This window comes from Triplophysa rosa, linkage group LG16 (genome assembly GCF_024868665.1).
Source record: "Triplophysa rosa linkage group LG16, Trosa_1v2, whole genome shotgun sequence".
Classification (NCBI taxonomy): domain Eukaryota; kingdom Metazoa; phylum Chordata; class Actinopteri; order Cypriniformes; family Nemacheilidae; genus Triplophysa; species Triplophysa rosa.
Window position 1 is genome coordinate 9,486,965 of NC_079905.1, and position 21,941 is coordinate 9,508,905.

The 21,941-nt window shown below is 37.8% G+C and overlaps 1 protein-coding gene across 7 annotated transcripts in view; it reads right to left on the reverse strand.

Moving 5' to 3' along the window:
* The window catches only part of LOC130567378 (potassium voltage-gated channel subfamily KQT member 4), a 43,280-nt gene that overhangs the window by 11,229 nt on the left and 10,110 nt on the right, over nt 1-21,941 (reverse strand). For 3 of the 7 annotated variants that reach the window (XM_057355416.1, XM_057355417.1, XM_057355415.1), the window contains 9 exons: nt 7,528-7,618; nt 5,078-5,204; nt 4,794-4,969; nt 4,213-4,338; nt 3,385-3,495; nt 3,203-3,298; nt 2,984-3,072; nt 1,317-1,442; nt 361-381 (listed from right to left, as the gene is read on the reverse strand). In XM_057355416.1, the coding sequence (XP_057211399.1) occupies nt 361-381; nt 1,317-1,442; nt 2,984-3,072; nt 3,203-3,298; nt 3,385-3,495; nt 4,213-4,338; nt 4,794-4,969; nt 5,078-5,204; nt 7,528-7,618 (963 nt within the window). The remainder of the gene's footprint in view (nt 1-360; nt 382-1,316; nt 1,443-2,983; nt 3,073-3,202; nt 3,299-3,384; nt 3,496-4,212; nt 4,339-4,793; nt 4,970-5,077; nt 5,205-7,527; nt 7,619-21,941) is intronic. The other 4 variants (XM_057355421.1, XM_057355420.1, XM_057355419.1 and 1 more) reach the window with 3 other exon arrangements.

Here is a 21,941-nt window from a genome sequence, read left to right on the forward strand (position 1 = left end):
TCTTGACTTACATTGCACTGAAATGACTGACCCAGGATCAGTTGAAAGGGATACAAATGTGCAACATGTAAGGGTGAAAGGTGACGTAACACATTTAAAGAAAGTGAAAAGAGATCCCATCACATGCACGTGGGCGGATGGTAGGTGCATGCGGAAACTGGCATGTTGGGAGTCAATATATTAAACTTAATTGTAAACAGAAATGAACTGGTAAACAAAATTGCATTATCGTTGCATTTTATACCCAGTAAATATGATCACTGTCACTCTGAAAAAAAGCACCCCAAGCTATAAACACAGCACGGCCAACGTCACTTTCCACTGGACGAAATACAGCCTTGTGAAAAGCCTACCACAAACCTGCATGTAACGTCGGTCCTCCTGGAAACATGAATGGATGATGTGATGGCAGAAAAATGAGGAGCAGGGGAGGAGAATGGAGAAATTCAATGAAAGGGTAGAATGAAGATGTCTGGGGCATGAGAGACACTGAAAGGTCAAAGGGTAAAACTTCAAAAGCTCACACACGTTAATATATACACACACGCACACACATAAAGGTCATTGTACAAGACCAAGATCAGATATGTGATCAGTTGCAGACAATTTAACATTACTTATTCCATACAGTGTGATATTAGGGAGGATTTCTTAAACTAGCTTTTTGTTGCATATTCTAGAGACAACAGGATTAAATAGAGACTTTTGTTTGATTTTCTTTTTTCAACAAAAAAAAGATCCCAGAAATCTTTACAATCACAAACTACGTTCAGAGATTTTAAAAGGAACCAAGACCAAATTATCGGAGCTAGTTTTTCCACCCTAATTTAAAGCTCCATACTCTCATACATTTAGATGGTGTCTGACATAAAACATATAACAATGAAAAAGAAAGATGAACTTCAATACTTTTATGTACAATAGTTCTTCTGAGAATGTTTTCATAAATAATTGAATAACTGGTTGTGTAAAATTAAAACAAAGTGCAAAATAATAAATAGAGCTTTAATCACTTATCTGATAAATCTTTCAATCACCCAGTACAGATATAAGGTATTAGTATCAGCACAAAAACAAGACAGAAAACACAAGCGAACAAAGGTAGCACACAGAAAACACAAGAGACTGCAGTTTATTTGAGCTGCCCCGTGCACTGTGATGCTATATTAAGACTAAATGAAAATGTGGAGTGTCATGAACTGAGACTTTACTACACTCAGTAGTGAGAGTATGCTAGTGTGTTGTGAATGTAAAGTATTACAGTAGTGTACAGTTAGTGTTTACTAGGAAAATAATCCAAATTGACAGTGCAGTACCTGTCTCCCGACAGGTAGGGAGAGCTATACGGCCGGAGCCCCGACAGCAAGGTGTGGTAGGAGTTCTGGAGAACCTTCTTGGCGCTACGCGGCCGTTGGAGGTGACTGAACAATAATGTCAGTTCTCTGACCCACAAGCAAAAAATAATAAAACATGATAAAGAAACAAAACGAAACAAAAATAGGAGAGGAAAGCAACAACAAACTACACAATGGTAAATAAACAAACACTTTAAAAAGACAGGGATAACATCTATATTTCATATTTAGCAAGATGTTAAATCATTATTTGTGTATTGGCATATTATGCACTTCCCTGTCGTTTTAAATGAATGATAATTAGTCAAATGAATTTAAGACATCCAGAGAGAACACATGGGGCATAAACGTTATTTGGGGGAAAATGGAAATATAGAAAATACATATAGTATAGAATCGAAATATCCATATTAAAGAAGTGGCATAAACTGTCTGAGGACACTGGATACGTTACAAAAAACATACATATAGAATGAAACAGTTTAATAAACATCAAGTTTAATAAATGGGCTATAAGCATGCGTGACTTATGCGTTTCACAGGAAGAACCCTCAGCAGTTTCCGGTTGGGGAGACTTAAAGCAGAGAGAAATGGGAAACTGAGAAAATAGTTCAATTTAGCAGATGCTGTACATTGCGGCACACCGCAGTGGTATGTAGAAGTGGCGTCCCACCGTATTTGAATGTTATAATGACATGTAAGCTTATGAAAGTATCATTTCAAATACGGTAGAACAGCACTTCTATATACCACTGCGGTGTACAGTATCTGCTAAATTGAACTATTCAATTTATTCAACCATTTCTCTCTGCTTTAAGTCTGCATTAAGAAATGCGGAAGTAACGCGTGCATATAGCCCATTGAAAATATTGTATAATTGTGTATATTTGTTGTTTTAGGAACATCCAATATTATTTTAGGTGCAATTAATAAAAGTAGTCAAATAAATCGTCGCTGTCCTTTCGAAACCTCAAATGTCCAAATTCACTGTTTTTCAGGAAATATAAAAACACTGTAATTTTTTTAATGATTAAATACTATGTTGTCAAAGTTAACAAGCACTTTTTAATAGTTTTTATTGGTTAGATATTTGCAAAAGCCAGTGGCAAATATAAAGGTTGACTAATAATGATTTATAAATAAAAACCACGAAATATGGAGATACAAGGTTTCAAAAGGAAAGCAGCGAAATTCTGATTATAATTTCCATTTCTCCCCTTTTCTCCACCCCGTATTAACAGCAACGCAAATAAAATCTCATAAAGTCATATCATAAAAACTTGCATATGAATAAAGCAAAAAAACAAATGCAACTGCTAAACTATCAATTAAAATCACAATTTCTGGGTCAAAGAACCATTTTTAATTAGAGTGAAAGGGATTTTAGTAGAACATTGTGTCTGTAGCTGAGGATTCAATGACTAAAACACCTAATGCCGGTTTAAAGTAAATTGTTTTCATCAAATCGATCTGTCTAACGCTGAAGTGTCTGGAGATATTTTAAACCCCCCGTGTATGAAATCATGACCTTGAAGCGGCAAAGCTACCTGTCAATCATATCAGTTACACACAAGGCCAGTTCAAACTTGCATGGCACGCGGGAGGGCTCAGTCACAGATAATACTTACCTGAAAGATGGCAGCATACTGTCATAGAAATACCAGGTAGCTGTGAGATAAGAATGCTGAGCATCTGTTGAGTAGAGACGCCATGCAGCCTGGGAAAACATCACGGCACAGGACGACACGCACACACACACAGACAGACACAACACAAACGTATTTGGACGTGGAAATAGAAATTGAAATGGAACTATGTGCTACAGGTGTTGCTAATCGAGCGATTACCTGTATGAGGTTGGCAGCGGGGGTCCTTCTCTTCTCAAAGTGTTTCTGTCGGTGTTGCTCCTGAACCTTCAGCGCAAAACCTGACCCCAGGATGCCCTTACGGAAGAGGACAAAGGACGTCAGGCGATTTGGGATAAGGGAAAAAAGAAATGCCAGCGGCAGAAATCGACAGAGGTACTTACAGCAGGCAGTGCAAAGAAGGACACTCCCAACAGGGCAAAGCAAGCTGCTAAAAGTCGACCTTGCCAGGTGTGTGGAGTCTTGTCACCGTAGCCGATTGTAGTGAGGGTTATCTGAGTACATACAGCGGAGATCAAAACATCCCTCTATTGTTTCCAAGTCAGCAGATCTTTGACATTATTTATAGACTGTGAATTTGCTCGACGAGTGCAGTTTTTGTTTCCGTGTTGATTTTCTATTGAAACTGTAAGCTAAGATAGAACCCAAATGGACCGAATTTGTGTAATGTAGGATGTGTCATTAACAATAAGTCACATTTTTCATTGCTTAAAGTGATAGTTCACCCAAAAATTGTAATTCTGCCATCATTTACTCACCCGCTTGTCATTTCAAACCTGTATGACTTTCTTTCTTTCACAGAACACAAAAGAAGATATTTTGAAGAATGTTGTTAACTGGCCCCCATTCATTTGTTTTGTGTCCATGCAATAGAAGCGAATGGGGCGGGGGGGCTGTGCTGTTCGGTTACCAACTTTCATCAAAATATCTTCTTTCTGCGGAAGAAAGAAAGTCATACAGGTTTGAAATGACAAGAGGGTGAGTAAATGATGACAGAATTCTCATTTTTTTATGAACTATCACTTTAAACGCTGATAACAATTTAAAGGTATACTGTGTACAGTAGATGAATAGACATGGACTGAAAGCTTCGCAAAACGTAAAGTTAAACTGTGTCCATTAGAAGCTGAAATCAAAGTAGTGTTTTAAGTGTAAGAACAGATCTGACAGCAAGGACACGAGTTCATTAGTTCAGAGGAGGCAGTACTCACAGTTCCCCACCAGAGGGAGTCAGCATAAGTAGCAAACTCAATGTTGCTGTCTTTCTCAGCCAAATAGACCAAAAAAGATGCAAAGATCAGCACCAGGAAGCCGATGTACCAGGCTGTGATAAGCTCCTGAAACAAACGGAGGAAAACATGTATAAGAATTAGAGATGGAGACAGAGGTCTTGTACGTTTTTAATGTGTATATATGTTCAAAGACAATACTGGACCAGGAATTTTGCGTTCCTAAGATCTCTTTTTGTACAGTGGAACACTAAGGGGTTAAAAAAATGTAGGTCGCACATTTGGGTGGGTAGCACAAATTTACTTGGTTGTTGCAGTGAATAACACAAAAAACAGTGCAAATAGTACCTAGCAATGATAATGGTTTTAAATCTTACCAAAATATATTTCAATATTGCAATTTTAGTTGTGAATTTTAGTTCACCCAAAAATGAAAATTCTGTCATCATTTACTCCAAATCTGTATAAATTTCTTTGTTCTGATGAACACAGAGAGCGATATATGGAAGAATGCTTATAACCAAACAGATCTCGCCCATCATGGTGTGTGTGTTGCTTGTCACCTTGCTGTGAGCGTACACCACCGAGCCCAGTAACTTCCAGGTGCCTCCTCTGCGGTCCATGCGCACCATGCGCAAAATCTGCAGAAAACGCATGCTGCGCAAAGCAGATGTAGCGAAGATGTTTCCCTGCGTGCCCGCCGCTATCACTGCCAGCGACGCCACAAAGACAATAAAGTCTAAATACAGACCAAAAGACAGAAACATTGACAAAGACTGGCTCTTTAAAAATGCATTTCTTTTAGTATGCATATATAGTTAAAGTTAAAGAGAGACTTCAGGATCACCTATGACGCAGAAGGGCTTCCTGGCGAAGCGTAATCGACCCTGCCATCCTCTGTACCTGCAGCAGCATCCGGCAGCCCAGACCCTCACAAAATACTCCAGACCGAACACCACGATCATCACAAACTCCTGCAGGTGAGTGACATTCACATTCAGTCCATCACAACTGCTACAGATTGGATGTCATACGTAGCTAAGAAATATATTTGGAAAATTAGAAAAAAGAACACCATCCAACACTTATTTAATTATTTAAACAAATACACTCATTAAATTTGATTTATATTATCACCACACTGACCACCCATGTGATGTTATTCCATCCTAATTTTTATGTAAATTGGATTTAACAGTGTGTTTTTCGTTTTTCATTCGTACTTGATCTTGCATTTTTTATTATTCAGATTTTTGTAAAATAAATAATATTCCCTGACATTTGCATAAAAAAATGTTCAATAGTTAAAAGTTAACTGTCCAAATACATTTTAAGAGTTAAAATGAAATTGACTTTCTATTACTAAAAATTCAGATATATACACGCTACAGTAGACTACAGTTTTATATAATTATTTCTTTACAAAAAATATAATTCTTTCAAAATATGTTTCTTTCTTTACAAAAAATGTATTCAATAAAAATATTTTTAAAAAAGAATAAGTTGAGTATACTGAAGATAAAATACAATTTAGCTCAATTTAATTTTTAGAAGATAAGTTTTGATTTATTTTGGAATTGTTTTAGTCACAACCTAATTCCCATATAGTTACATGTGTTATTCCATAGTTTTGATGAGTTTACAATTATTATAAATATGAGCTAAAATATTAATAAGTAAGAGAACCTGAATTTGATAATGTACATAATCTTTTTCTGCTACAGATGTCCCAGACAAGCGTAATTTCTATTGATTAAAACTCCTATAGCAGCACACGTGCTCTCAGGTCAATACTTGAGAAGAGTCATAAGTTGCATGATAGACAACATTAGCCCTTTCCTGCAGGTGGATGGACTAAAAAGGAGCAGAAAGCCGAAAGCGTGAGGGGTCGAGACAGACGGCATGAGAGGGACAACACTTCATACTGAATATGGGTGATTATAGAATTGCAGTTGAGATTATTGGATGGAGTCTTGCAAACTCGACAACACCTGAATCCTGCCGTATGCTTACACTGCCATTTCCCAGAGCAGAGATCCCACCGGAACACAAAATGCACACTTAACGCAGCCACAGGGAGACATGAGACCATACAGGAATGCTTACTGTGTGCCAATCAGATGAGAGATGGACCTGCCCCGAGATGTTGCTAAAACAGTCACGAAAATACGGCCTAATAATTTAAAGAATGTCTTCCAGTAAAGTTATAAGGTGAGCAAATGGCCCCCTGATGTGTTGTAATGAAACTGTGCAAACAACAGCTTATTAGACTAAATAAAGTTATTGCAGCATTTTGCAAGACATTATGGACTTAAAGTAGAAACGTGATTTTGGCAAAAACTAATGATTTAATAACTAATAGTTTTGTCCTTATAAAAACGTCACAATACATAACAAGTGCACGTTTATGCTTACAAAGGATTTCAGAACAATGCAAGACTACACTTATAAGATAAACCTCTAAGTAACACAGTGGACAGCAAAACACGCTTGCGTGCATGACAGATTTGAACCATAATGCTGGCAAACAGAAAAATTCACCTAATTCACCTTTTTTGAAGACACACCTCCAAAAACGGACTATTGGACAGACTAACAGCCTCAGAGGAAGCTTTGAGCGATGAATTATGAATGTATTTAGACTGGAGACTGCAAAGGCAATGTAATATGAATGTTGCTTATTGAAGGTACTTTGGAGAGATACTTGTATTAGACAGTCTGTTCGCCGGCTGCCAACTTCAACTTTTTCACTGAACAAGAAACCCAGGAAGGACTTAAAAAACATTTCCTCAGCAGGTAAGATAGAGTCAGTGGATTATAAAAAAAAAAAAACGTACTAAGAAATGAAAAGCTTTTACTGTGACATATTTAATGAGTAACATTAACACATGGGGGTGGCATTGTTTCTCTGTGAGAAATTTAAGTTTAATATGTATGACTTATTCATTGACTAACAGCAAGCAAGAGATGATTCTGATGTAAATGTGTGTGTTTATAATACCTAGCAATAATACGTGTTTATTGTAATTGATATCATTTGGATTGATACAATTCTTGAGCAACTAAAATGGTGCCACGAAAGGTTCTTCACAGTGATGTCAAAAGAACCATTTACTCAAAAGATCGTAAAGAACCATTTCTTTCTTTTTTTACAATCTAAAGAACCTTTCTCTACTACAAAGAACATTTTGTGAAACAATAAGGTTGTCTGAATGTTAAAGGTTCTTATTTGGAATCACGGTGTCGTGTGTAGCCGGAAAAATACATCATTGGCATTGTGACATTTCAACCCCTTACCAGAATGAAGAGCGCCTCATTGGCGAATTTCTGATTTTCTGGAATGGTGGAGAAAACAGAAAGCACCAGACAGCTGAACACCAGAAGAAAACTGAAACACAAACACACAAACTAACAGATCAATACAATACACAACTGGGGTGAGTGTTCCTCAGTTACTTCTGCTCCTCTGATCTCATATTTAGTATAATTGAGATGCTTGAGTTTGTGTATCACTGCTTGTGTGTGTCGTGTTGCTCTGTGATGCACTATTTTTGAAACTACTTTCATTAAAAATAACAGGCATAATGGTAGGTTAGAATTAATTCTATTAATGCAAATACATTAAAAGAATGTGTTTTCATACTGACTGGCTTATTTTTATTCTATGACATCTCAGGAAACAACAACATAAAAAAATCAACAACCAACAAAAACACAAACACATCACAGTGACGCAGCAAGAGCGGCCAAAATTAAACAAAAAAGTGGCAACATGTACTGAATGATCCTGCCCTCTGTTTAATGGACAAACTCGGGTGCCATGGCACTGACACCCCATAATCCAAGCTGGCGGACGGCTCATACACACAGATGCTCTTAATCACTGCTGTCACAGACCCGCTCACAATACCCAGCATGCTCTCTCAAAAATGGAGTGGATAACAGCTGAGATTAAAGCCTCACTTCCTGCCAGTTCTTAGAAGAGCTTAAACTCTGAGAAAAGGGGCTCTTTCGCATGAGCCGGGGCTCCCGGGCCGCTCCAGGTGTTACCAGTTGAAGGCTCCTGAAACAAAAGCTGAATTCACTGCACAGCTCCACACGAGCAGCTGTTGCTGAGGACAATGCCAAGTCCCATGAGGACCCGGCACATCTGGCCTGCTGGTTTGAACCATCCCACACTGCGTTATATCTATGTTTTGCAATTTAAGTACACAAGGAGCGAATGAGACGTTTCAGCTGCATTGGTGGGTGTAATGTGAAGGTTTGGAGGAGATTTGTGTCTCTTCTGGGATATAAAGAGATAAGAGATGATTCAAATGACCTTAACAGACAAAAAGCTTGCCGTTTAATGACCCTTAAGAACAGTTGAAACACAACTTATCGATATAAACGTGGATAGGATGTTAATAACGTCATGAATATGTATTTAACACTGTCAGAAAAAAGGTTTAAAATTGTACCCCGAGGTACCTTAAGGTACAATTTTAGAGTACAGTAATGTACCCAAAAAAGTTACAGCATTTTATGTGTATTAAAATGCATTTTATATTATACGCCGGATGATATAACGGATTGTAACGGATTCTTATTTTCACTCAGAAAAGAAAAAAGACAATAAACATAGAAATCTCTAAACACTCGTCAGCAAGAAATCCGCTGATAAAGCAGCTACTAATTCATGCTTCTACAGTATGTTGAGAAAAGAGGAACCAAAACCAAAAAAGAATCTATTTTGGAAATCACGGCAAGGTGAAAACACCTGTTTTTAAAGCCAACAAACAGGATAAATAATAAATAGGTTATAGTGCTAATGTAACATGCACAAACTCTTTTGGAATGCATTCCACGGAGTCATTTTCTTAAAGTTTTACTTTTACTCACTTTCCCAAAAGTTAAAAATGACACATTTGCACGACAGAATTGAACAGAGTTCAGACCAAGTTTAAATGTGTTGCAAAAGAATGATTGTGAGCTGTGTTACATGTCGAAAAAACTGATACACATGGTTCAAAAATGTATAAAAAAAGTGCAGATACAGCACTGGCATGACCATGAATCTGCATTAGTGATCCATTATCTTTGAAACATGCTCTTAAACATTCTTTCTGCTAAATACCATTTGGGGAAACACGAGAAGACTAAGAGGTTATTGCATCCCTGAATAATGTTTTTCACATTTGCTGAGTGTGACAGATTAGCGGCAAACTAATACAGGTAAAAGGATCCCTCAAAAAACAACAAACAAAAAAAAAAACCAAGCAATTAAATAAAGAAAAATACAAATCCAGATGCATTGCAAATCCAAAGCCCAGACCTGAATCATCAACAATCCTACTGGATAGACAGAGGAAGGAAATGGACAGAAACTGCTTAGGTTCCCCAATGCCCTTCCATCAAAAAACGATGAATGCAGTAAAAGAAATAGATACATTATGCAAAGACCATGTGCAGCGGGTAGCATTTCAGCTGAGAGGCGAGTTTTGAACCCAACCTCCAAGCCCAGAAGTCAATTAGAAAAAAAGCAGAAATCAAATCCTCAAATCAGCAGAAAACATGGTCTCATGAGGTTAAAACAACGTAGTTCTACAACTGCAGGTTTTTTTATTTCCCGTTACCAAGTGTGCAGTCTTTCAGTAAGTCATTCTCTGACGGAAAGCTTCTGTTGGCAGAAAACTTCAAATCTGAATTTCATGGAAACTTATCACAAAAAAACTGTACAAACAAATGGAACTCGCAAGAATACAAGAGCAAGAAAGTATATCATATAGCAAAAAAAATCACAAAACCACTTTTAGAGTAACCATTAATGGGTTCTGAAATAATACAAGTGTATAGCTGTTTCTATCTACTCTTTCCCTATGACACACAATTAAGATAAAGCATGTTGTAAAGAAACCCACTGTGATGCTCATCAGACTAAATCTCAGGCTAAATTCATCACTTGGACTGTTAATATGCCATAAAAGCCGCAGCGAGATGAAAGCAGGAGGACAGAGATATGGGCCATGTGGGTAAATAAAGGGGATGATGAACGGTGAGGACTCCTCACATTGCTGAGCTGGACATCGTAGTCCCTACAGCACAAAACATCTGCACATAACGCTAGAGACTGTGACCCTAATTCAATCATGACAGGCTGATGGAGCGGCCGGGTATCAGTTACACACAGAAAGAGAGAGAGAGAGGAGAGAAAGACGAGCAGACGCAGATAAAAATGACTGTCACAGAAAGAAAGGTTGTGTGTCCACAATGTGATCAAAACATATAAATGAATTAAAGAGTACTGAGCTCTACCAGAATGAGATGCGTCACCCTACCTTATTTCATTAGCATTTGTTCTTCATATTTATCTGTTTTTTTGTTTCTCATTCTGTAATATCTGTTCTGTCTTTTATTGCTAATTGTACTTTTAATCCTTTATTAGTTTATCGTAAAGGGATAGTTCACCAAAAAATGAAAATTCTGTCATCATGTACTCATCCTCTTGTCATTTCAAACGTATAATACTTTCTTTCTTCTGCAGAACACAAAATAAGGTATTTTGAAAAACTTTGGTAACCAAACAACATTGGTCCCCATTTGCTTCCATTGTATGGACACATTTGAGACATTTCTCAAAATATATTCTATTTTGTTTCACAGAAGAAGGAGTCACCTACAGGTTTTAAATGACATGCATCAAAATAATAAAAAAAGAAAAAAAATTAAGTCTTCAGAATTTCTTCCACTAAAGGAAAAAAAGTCATTTAGGTTTTGAACAACATGAGGGTGAGTAAACAACGACAGAATTTTCATCTTGAGTAATTTATTCCTTTAAAGTAAATTATAGAAATAACAAGAGTATTATTGTGCCTCTAAGCAAATGATAAAGGTGGTAACACTGGAAAACACTATAAATATTCACGTGCCTTAAAGTGTGACAGCCTGCAAATGTGTTTCTGTACAAACTACCACATTGTTAAAGCTGCAATGCATCTTCTGGGAACATAGGAAAAGGTAGGCTGAAGGTGCGAAGCAGAAATTGATACTGAAGCAGAAATATGCATTGATACTGTCGAAGGTTTTATATAGCACAATTAGATGTCTGTAGTAATGCAATAAAAAACAAGAGAGGAAATATCTAAACATCTTTCCCATATAAATATCTTTTAAGATCAGATCAAGAAAGATGTACAGGGCATTAAAGACCAAAATACTAAAATACAACTACTAAAGAAACAAAACATCTAATACTCATTTCATTCCAAACCTGTGTGACATTTTTCCTCTGTGGAACACAAAAGAAGATATTTTGAAGAATGTTGGCGAGCAAACATCATTGCCCCCCTTTGACTTTCACTGTATGGACACAAAACCACTGAGACGTTTCTCAAAATATATGTTGTGTTCCACAGAAGAAAGATTCATATACAGCTTTTAAACAACATGAGGGTAAATAAATGATGACACCATTTTTATTTTTGGCTGAACTATCCCAATAAGGCTCCATCCATCTCAGTCCTAAATGATCCAGAGTCCAGAGAGTTCTTAACAACACACTTAATTGGAAAGTGGAATTGGAAGTCACAGTTTAATTTACCGTACAGACTACAGTTACACAAGACATCACAAAGAAAAAGCAAGGGCATCCGAACTAGGGGTGGGGGGGTTGTCTGAGAATAAGGTTCCACAGCTGCAATCAATCTAGAACACGCAAATCCAAAATGTCAGCAAAACAGGGTTAAAACGGATACCCACCAAACAAACAGAAATACTATCAGTCAAAATTCCGTAAGTACTGACACTTTCCGGAACAAAGCAGACTGAATTCTGATATCGGCAGCCAAACTGAAATACTGTACTGTAGATGTACTGAATGATGAAGAATTCTCTGTGTTATTATTAGGAGTAGTGTAGAATTAACTAAAGAAAGTAAACAGATTTTAAAAGGACACTTGAGAACTGGAAAGGAAACATCTGTTATTACTCAAGTCCACAATGTTGCTTGGTTTAAGATGTTTAATTTGTTATGTTATATGTTTTGTATTGCTTAGAAAATGAATCGACTCCGTTATTGCTATAAAAGACAAAAATCTCCATGGAGTCCAAAGAGCAACTGAATTCAAATTAGGATCTCAACTGGTTGTTCCCATTTACATTGTTATCAGAGCACTGATATCCTGCTGTGCACAAGTGTAATCGTCATTATTCGCTTGCTTCACACCCCATTCATCCCCATACACAAGTCACACAAACACGCTGTGGCCTTCTTAACATGCTCGGCCATCTAGAGGCTGTAGTTTAAAAAGGTCAGCGTGCACAATCACGGGCCACGAGTCGCAGTATTGCGGGGGGATATTTGCTGAGCTGGCAAGTGGATGGTTGGAGGAGCAGTAAGAGATGTTAATTGGACGGCGGACGAGTGCTGAGAGGCTTGACATTTACAGACAATACAGTAACCATGAGCAGACCCTCTCGATTTCCTGAACAAACAGGATGTTACACACAATCACGTTTGCATTTTTACACTGGAAAACAAACTACTGCCCTATGATGATAACATTTAAAACTAAATGTAATTTGGCAATACTGCCAACGTGCATCATAGAGTAAAAGACGGCTATACGTTTGATTTATCTTGGATTTTAGCTTACGTTATTTACGAAAAACAGCATTTTTGTTACATTAAGTTTACAATATTACATCTACCTTAGAGTATTTTGATGCATTTTGAAAATATTTTTCTATGATGATATTAATACTTTTATATACATTTATAAGTGATAATTTATATAATGTATTATATATTTATATTCATTTCATGCACTCCGTGAATTTCTATTTGAACTACAGCAGCACGTAAAATAACAAATAAACCATTTCAACATCTTTTTTGTGATGATAAATAAACATTTCACAAATTACAACTGTTTCTCAGTATTCGTATTTTATTCAAGTTACTTGCTTTCAAAGGGGACACAAGTGAATAGGGTCAGCGCATGACCCAGGTGAGGTCAGATCTGAATTACTGTCAGGAGTCAAACACTTTTAGCCACCCCGGGTCAGAAAGTGTTTTTAATTCCTTTAAGTCCGCAGGGTCAAAAAGTGCCCATAGAAAGATGCGATATTTCACACACAAAAATACACAAACTGGCTACATATTTGAAGCAATGCTTTCAAAACACACACACAAAGTTCATTGCCCAGCTTTACTGTATTTATGTGCTGACATTTCACTGCTCAATGCTCTGCTAAAACCACTTCAAAAGCCAAGAGCCCTGCAAAATAGAATGCTTTTATTTACACATGAGCCGGAAAAATGGAAGCCAGTGTAATTGGGCCTTAAGTGAGTAGTAGCTCTGATTTCAGGTTCTTGTCTTTCTTCATCTCCATCGCTGTGTGTTGTTAGGATGGCTGGATATCAACATTTAAACAACATTTACTTACATTCATTAATTTTATGCTTTGTAGGTATTGATCAACAGCTTCTGATCTACATAAATATGTTGTATTGATCAGAACAAGTTACAGATTGCACGACACTATCAGTTAATCAACAACATCAATAAAAAGCTTTTGCAAACCGTCTTCCTCATCTATGCATCATTTACATTTACGCATTTGGCAGACGCTTTTATCCAAAGTGACTTACGTTGCACTATACTACACATTTGTTTCTAAGAATGTGCAATCCCCTGGGATCGAACCCACGACCTTAACGTCGCTAGACCCTTGCTCGAACCATTGAGCTACAGGAAAGCTCTAGACTGTGGATTCTGATTCAAATACGAAAACCAAAGCCGGGTTTATACTATTTTTGGTTCATATTATTCATACACATGTCCAAATGCAAAGTAATACAGTGAAGATAATGGTAAACTCCGGAGTGACAGATTATAACTTGTTTCTTGGAAAGGAGTTTAAAAATGCAATGTAACAATCTTATGTGTAAGATATACACTTTTATATGTTATATACAGTATATACAGTATATGTTATACATAAAAATATGTTTAACATTTAGGCATTATTTCATGTCAATAAGTTATCACAAGGGTAACTGTTATTCACACTGAACCGTGAAAAACATCAATTTTTTCATACATTTTATCAGTTGGGCACATGGCACAGATAACCATTTAGCACACACACACAAGCGGTTACGCCAAAGTCTTTGTTCGGCTACAGAATCGAAACGGCATCATTAAAATGTGACAGATCTTCTGTTCATTTACCAGAATGTTCCTTTAGTGGGTTATGAGATTAACAAGAACGGTCCAGTAGACTGAAAAACAACAAAAGAATGAAGTGGTTTAGACATTTGACCGGCGACTGACTGGGTTTATGAATTCCAAGATGTGAGAAAGAGGAAGAGGTTACAGCTTTGGTGGTTGGAATTTTTATGGGATGCGTATTAACTTTAAACTTTGACTGGTTGCAGTGTCATATAAACATGAAGAGAGTCATCTCAACTCAGGTATATTTTACGTCTAATAGACTCAAACAACCAAGAAAAACGATCACGCAGGGAAACACAAAATAAAACAAAGTCGAGGTTAAAAATGATGTAACCATTAAAGCTTCACAAGCATTATAAGATCAAGGCCGATGTCTCTCTTCAGCTGAGATACGACAGGGCTGTCTCTCTGACCCTCTGGTGGGAACGCTCCTTTTGAAGACAGCCTTATTAACACACAGGTGATGAGGGCATCTGGCAGCAGAGAAGAGACATTTAAAGAGCACGCCAAATGCTATCTCACCATTACGCTTATCATCCGCAGTACTATTTACAAGATCACCGGGCGACCATCTTTGACCAAGACTTCAAACATGGAGCTTCAGGATGATCTGAATGCCTGCTGTGGCACGCTGAAGTGAACTCAAGAGAGCAGCACCTTGTCAACACCACCGAAACTGACACGAAACACAGTACAGAGACTACAACATCCAACTTTAACATGGAGCCAAAACACTGTAAAAACATTCCTAATTAATATCTGTATTGCACTGCATTGCGTTTTGCAGGAATAGTAAAAAAAATAACGAATAATGTCCTGGCAGAAAATTACCAGCACTATTTTTTCTGTTCTTTTGTCTTCTTTTAGATGTGTAGGGATGCTTCTCATGGTCCATGACTTTAATCAAATTAATACAACAAAAACATTATGTGCATTTAAAATAGCCGTGGGTCATCGGAGACCACTAGTTAAAATGCTTTTGGTGTATTTTGAGTGAAAGCCTAAACTGACAAATTAACACAATATAACACAAATTAAGTGTTAGAAATTCTTAGCCTTCGGTTTGTGAAAAATAATTTCTCGTGTGTGTTCCCACAGATCCATATTATCCCCGAATATGAGATTGTTTGAAAGAGCATCTTGTGTGCTTCAATGGAAGACAGGAAATCTGTTTATTTTTGTACAAATCACTTAACATGGCCAGTGAGACAAATGTATTTATTTGATGGAAGAAATAGAATTAAACAAATCGAAATGTTTTTATACTTTTTTGAATCTGTCAACTTTACACCCAAAATAAAAATGATTTTGCTCACCCCCATGTCATTCCAAACCTGTATGACGTTCTTTCTTCTGCAGAACACAAAAGAAGATATTTTGAAAAACGTTGATAACCAAACAACACTGACCCTCCCATTGACTTCCATTGTATAGACACAAAACCACATCAATGAATAAATGATGACAGAAATTGTATTTTAAGTGAAATAACCCTTTAAATTGGATTTTAAATCAAAATGTTCGACTGTATATTTTGAAGTTCAATGTAACAGTTAAACAAGAAAGCTGAGCTCTTGTAGATCATCTTATAGCATCTCAGTAGGGATATGGAGAAATAAGACAGAGACACTTGTGAGCTGTTGCTATTCATCATATGACATCTCTAAGAAACACAGCCGAGATAAGACCATCCGGACAAACACAGGACACAGTAACTTGTGTCTCTTTCTCATATGAACACACACAAACTCCCACATACAAACCGGCACATGTACATAAAGCTGCAGACACACACACACTGTACACACTTACATCTGTAACATTACATCATTGTTGCCTGTCCAGATATATACACGTGGCGGCGGTATCCACTACTAACCTTGCAATGAAAACACCGGCATTCTACAATAATATTTCAAACGAAAAACCTATGCATGCTTTTTGTTTTGTAGAAATAAAACTTAAAATTTAGATTTAAAAGACAAAACACAGCCCTAAAGATCTCATTGCAATTAAAACTATACTACTTGAATAAAGAGGAGATGAAAATGTGATTGGAAAGATATTGACTTTTGTGACCTCATAAAAAAGTAATGCATATTTAATGTAATTCTACAGCAATATAAATGCATGGGCAAATTTTGTATTTAGAAATTCAATAAAATTCACTAATAGCTGTTGTTTTGAGATGAAAGCTGGTACGAACAACCAGGTTTGTGCATGTGACTTGTGTTCACCCGCATGCTCATGGTCACACACAGCCCAAGCCTTTCTGTGAGAGCATCCGGGAAGCTAGAGCTTATAAATACCTCTCTATATTATGAATTTGTTTTAGTGCTGTTGCTATGGAGAGGTTTCCCGACATGTTTATAGAACCTGCCATTATAAAATAAAGGGCCTTAACAACACTTAAGGGGGACATACACGGGACATCAGCAGCAACCGTCAGCGAGAGAAGGCAGAGGTGGGGGTGGAAGGTTAGTGGTTCCTCTCTGAAGATGTAGACAGGGGTTCCCTATTAGGCTACACATGTCATCTTCCTCTGGAGTTTCCATTTTTCCTATAGCTTGCTAGTTAAAGGGCCAGTCACACAAAATGAACATTCTGTCATGCAATTCAAATACTGTATTATATTTCTTTGTGAAACACAAAACAAGATGTTAGACTTAAAGGAACAGTTCACCCAAAAATAACAATGATTTAATTATTTTTTTGCCCTCGTGTCATTTAAACCTGTATGACTATTTATTCTATGGAACACAAAAGAAGTTACTTTTAGAAATCTCTCAGTGGTTTTGTGTTCATACAGTGAAAGTCAATAAGGGCCAATGTTGTTTGGTTACCAACGTATTTCAAAATATCTTCTTTTGTGTTCTGCAGAAGAAAGTCATCCAGGTTTGCAATGACATCACATTGTTGGGTGAACTGTCCCTTTGGAGTCATTTTTATGTGCACTATCCCTTTAACATCACTATCCCTTTAACAACAGTCAGTGGCATAACAACATGATAGGATGTTGTTGTTCCATCAAGTTTTTAAGTTTTAACCCCCCCCCCGAGTGTGCAGCGAGCGACATCCAGTATGGGAATTTCTTCCAGATTTTTCAAGTAATTTTACCAGCAAATTCATTGTGAGTCTCCATCACATCAGTGTTTACCGGTTGGCATGCTCTAGCTCAGGGATTTACAAACTTTATGATGCCGAGGACCCCCAAATATGATTAAGCTTTTTTGAGGGACCCCTTTTCTAAAATATGTATCAATCTATATATTTTTCTGTGTAAAGAAACGTTTAAAATTTGCTAGATAAATAGTTAATAGGATATTATAAAGACAACAACTTGTTTCTGAACCTAAATAGTTGGCAACAATTTCACTTCGAGTCCGAAAAAAGAAACTATAGTGAGAAAAACTCACTAGAAAGATTCAAATATAAACAATTCTGGAAACTATCCATAGCAAAAAAAAGCAGATAAACACTGTGGACTTTTATCGTTTTTTTGCTTAATCTTTTTTTACTATAAATTTCTGGGGGACCCCTTGCAACCTTCTGGAGGCCCCCTGGGGGTCCCCGGACCCCAGTTTGAAAACCCCTGCTCTAGCTCACAGGGATGTGTAAACTGAATGTGAACAACTGCTGTTTCTAACACCATGAATGCTCTAATTTGTAATTTATGACTTCGATGTGTAATTCAAAAGGTCATTTTCACATTCTTTAAATAGAGACAGAGATAAAAGTGCACAGGTTGTGCATCCGCATGACTAAAGACATACACATTTGCTCTCATACTGGAAGCCAGTCCTGCTCCCCCCGAGTCCTCTCCTTTCCAGCCTTGCAATTACAGATATAAGGGTAAAACACTTTCTAGGTCATGTGCACTGTTTATAAACAGCATTTGATATTGCCGAGTGTGGTTTCCAGACCTTTTAACTTAATGACGTTTTAACATAACTTGTAATCTTAACAGCTGTGCCTGTCAGAATGAGCAGGTGCTTACTGTCAATGACCTCTTAAAGCACGTCATCTGTCATTCTGCAAAACATGTTTGTGACGCTCATATACTGTACGTACTGTACAGTAGTGGCCAAAAGTGATGTCAAGTGGGTATTTTTGTACAATATCTGCTTTAATGCCCCCTCAGCCCCCTTTAGGGTAGACTAAACCATCAAAATAGGAGGTGTTTGGTTTAAAATGGACAAAAGACTAAACTAAGGTATTTGTTGGATAAAATTATATGGTAAAAAGGCAAACCACAGCCTATCAGGGAATATGGGTTTCATTGTAATATACAAAGCATTGCATAGAAGAACACAAAGTTAGCAGAATTATAGCTGTTATTAATATTTCGTAGCTGTCCTTCTAAAACCTCGGACAATTCCAAAGAAGGAAAAAACCTGTATTTTTAAATGATTAAATACTGTGTTGTCAAACTTTTTAAAGGAGTCATCGGATGAAAATCAAAAATTTTCTGTGTTTAAGTGCTATAATCGGGTCCCCGGTGCATCTAGCAACCCAGAAAACATGAAAAACAAGATCCCAGTAAGTTTGTTTTGATGAGCCTTTCCGTGCAAGCATGTGAGAAATCAAGCCGTTCAGATTTCGCTCCTGTTGTGATGTAAAAGCAGGATCTTATTATAATATTACCACCCCTTAATCTACACAATTCCACCAACGGCGTTGCCGCCATTGTTGTTTTCACAAGCGACAGCGGTGTACGTGACGCCATGGCTAAAGTTTGTGGACAACATGCAATGTAGTCCTAACCTCGGAAGAGACAGGAGTGGATTTATTTTATTTTTAGTGGAAATCCCTCAGAAACCATAAGTAAAAACCTGCTTGTTTGCGTGTATCATTTCAAGCCGGAGTGCTTTATCAACCTGGGACAGTACAAGCAAGATTGGCTTCAAAGTTGTTCCTCAAGAGGGATCGAGACCAACTGAACGAGACAAAGCTGCCAATGTAAGTAATATTTATCAACAGTCTGAATTGTTGCATATGCATTTTGTACTTTCATGACCTTGAGTGCAAGGTTTGCAATGTCAAATGAAACTGTGAACCCTGTTACCTTCCCAAAGGCATAATTATATTTCAAAACCCAACATATACCCTCGTGATGACTCCTCTTCGCTTGACATGGCTGTTTGTGGCTTTAGGTTTGGTTGGAAGAGAACAGCGTGTTGTCTATTAAAAAATACATTTAGTCATTTAGCAGACGCTTTTATCCAAAGCGACGTACAAAGTTACAATATGTCAGTGCAAAAGACAAGTAGGTAAAGTATATCTGAGGACCAAAACAATCACAAACCCTTCAATGCTACAAACATCACTGTTATTCACTGTGTTTGTGGAGGAAGGATCAAATGCCCGGCATGTCCCTCAGCTATACTGTACATACAGTACAACAGACAAAAACTATGTGAAGCATCCCTCTTATGTGGCTGATGAACTATAGCTCTGAATATGACGCCACTGTGTACACGCATGTCAAATCATCTCATGTACAGTATGGCTCCGCATGCATGGTTGTGAAAACTTCCTGAGTGCAGTAAGATTTTTAATTCCACTTCAAATAAGCCTTTGTCAAAGGCCAACATACAGAAGCGTCAGACTCTGAGTCTAGCCTGGCAAAAATAACATTACATAAACAGAGATTACAGCAGATTAGCGCCGATCACGTTACACGCAGTGGCAACTATGCAGTTTTGGGTCTTTGGTCTCTGTGTCTATCTTTTCACTTTTGGACGCAGATCGCAGTCTGTCCTCTATAGAGTCGGAGAGGATGCTACACACTACTCGGATCCGAACTAGGTCAATAATTCTGCTCCTGCGTATTTTGTACTCGCTAAACATTGCACAACTGCAGATTTGCAATCCAACATGTTTGCTTTACTGTTCATACCACCAGAAAATCTGTGAAGCAAGACAGGCCTTGCGAAAGCAGCGATTCGACTGGCATTTGCGTACTCGCTAACGTGGCAATTAATCACTGTGATTCGCCGGGAAAAAATAACACGAACAAAACGCAGAACAGACACAATCTTAACCCTGACTCAGCATTTGTAAATTACAGCGCGAACACTAGACCAGAATCTGAAGAACAGTCTAAGCTCCTGTTTGTCATTATTCTGGTAACCCAAAACTCATTGCGCCTTATCCTGGGAGAGACAGGTCATCCCACGGGAAACATTTCTGCCCCGAAAGGAGAAATTAATACATCGCATCAGGACTTCTTCACCAGCGTTCTGTCACAAGGACGAAACACGGCATCATGCTCCCATCACTGCGACATGTCTTGCACCTACTGCTGCATTTCCACTTCTCACTATTAACGGCAGCTGTGATTGGCTGTGATTCTTGATTCATGTTATGATGATAATAACATTCACATGAGGTCAGAAAGGCTGGTAAATTTTACACTAGGCTTCTATATGTAAGGGATAAGACACCCAGACGGTTTTCATCCAGCAATAAGTTTATTTTGCAAAATGACGGGCTGAATGTGCTTTATTCTGTTTACTACATATGAACATGTCCACTACGAAAAACAGTTCATGACAATCTCTTGAAAGACTTTGATAGGAAATTTGAGTTCATATTAGCAACCTTAAGAACAATTTGAGATCTCTTCTAAACCTCTAGAGGAGAAACGTGTGAGATTTCACATGTTGTCAGCTGTCAAAGCATGGATACCTAAAATCTAAAAACACCCCTCTCTCTCTCTCTCTCTTTGCACACGCACACAACATTAGCACTGAATAACACTCCCCGCTATAAATTTATCAGAAACCCGAGTAAAGCCAACAGTGCCAACTGGACGTGTCGCCATTTCCAGAATGTGACGGGCATAGAATCAGACACCACGAAGGCCCATCCACCAGTGTGTGTGAGGTGTCTTATGAGGGATGAAACATAAACTTAAAGGGGATACGCGAATACGTGTTTTGTCTGTGTCTTTGGTGTGTTATAAGTTGCCCATGCATGTATTAGACACGTAAGATTGCAAAAATGAAAGTGTCGGAACAAAAGATGCATTCTATCTAAAAGCGAATGCTCACCCAGACCTGCCTGAAACGCCTCGTGTAACCACACCCCCACAAATCTACATCAGTTCGTGGTATGATTTGACTAAGACGCAAGTCAGGCTGGTGTACCTGTCAGTACAATTGCTTTGGAACCTGATGTTCCAAATATGGTAAGAGGCGTTACATTTCCGTCACATGCTTGCAGTATTCGACCAATCACTACGCACTGGTTAACTGGCCAATCATGGCGCACCTCGCTTTTCAGAGCGATGAGCTTTGTTAAAAATCTGCGCGTTTCAGAGAGGCGGGGCAAAGAGGAGATACAAACATGCACGGTATGTGGAAAATACTGCGTTTTTGAACCTTAAATCGTGTAGACACATAGCATTACATCTAAAAAAAAAACATAATATTCATTTTAGCCGTGTCATATGACCCCTTTAAACTCCCACAAATCAACATAAAAAGACAC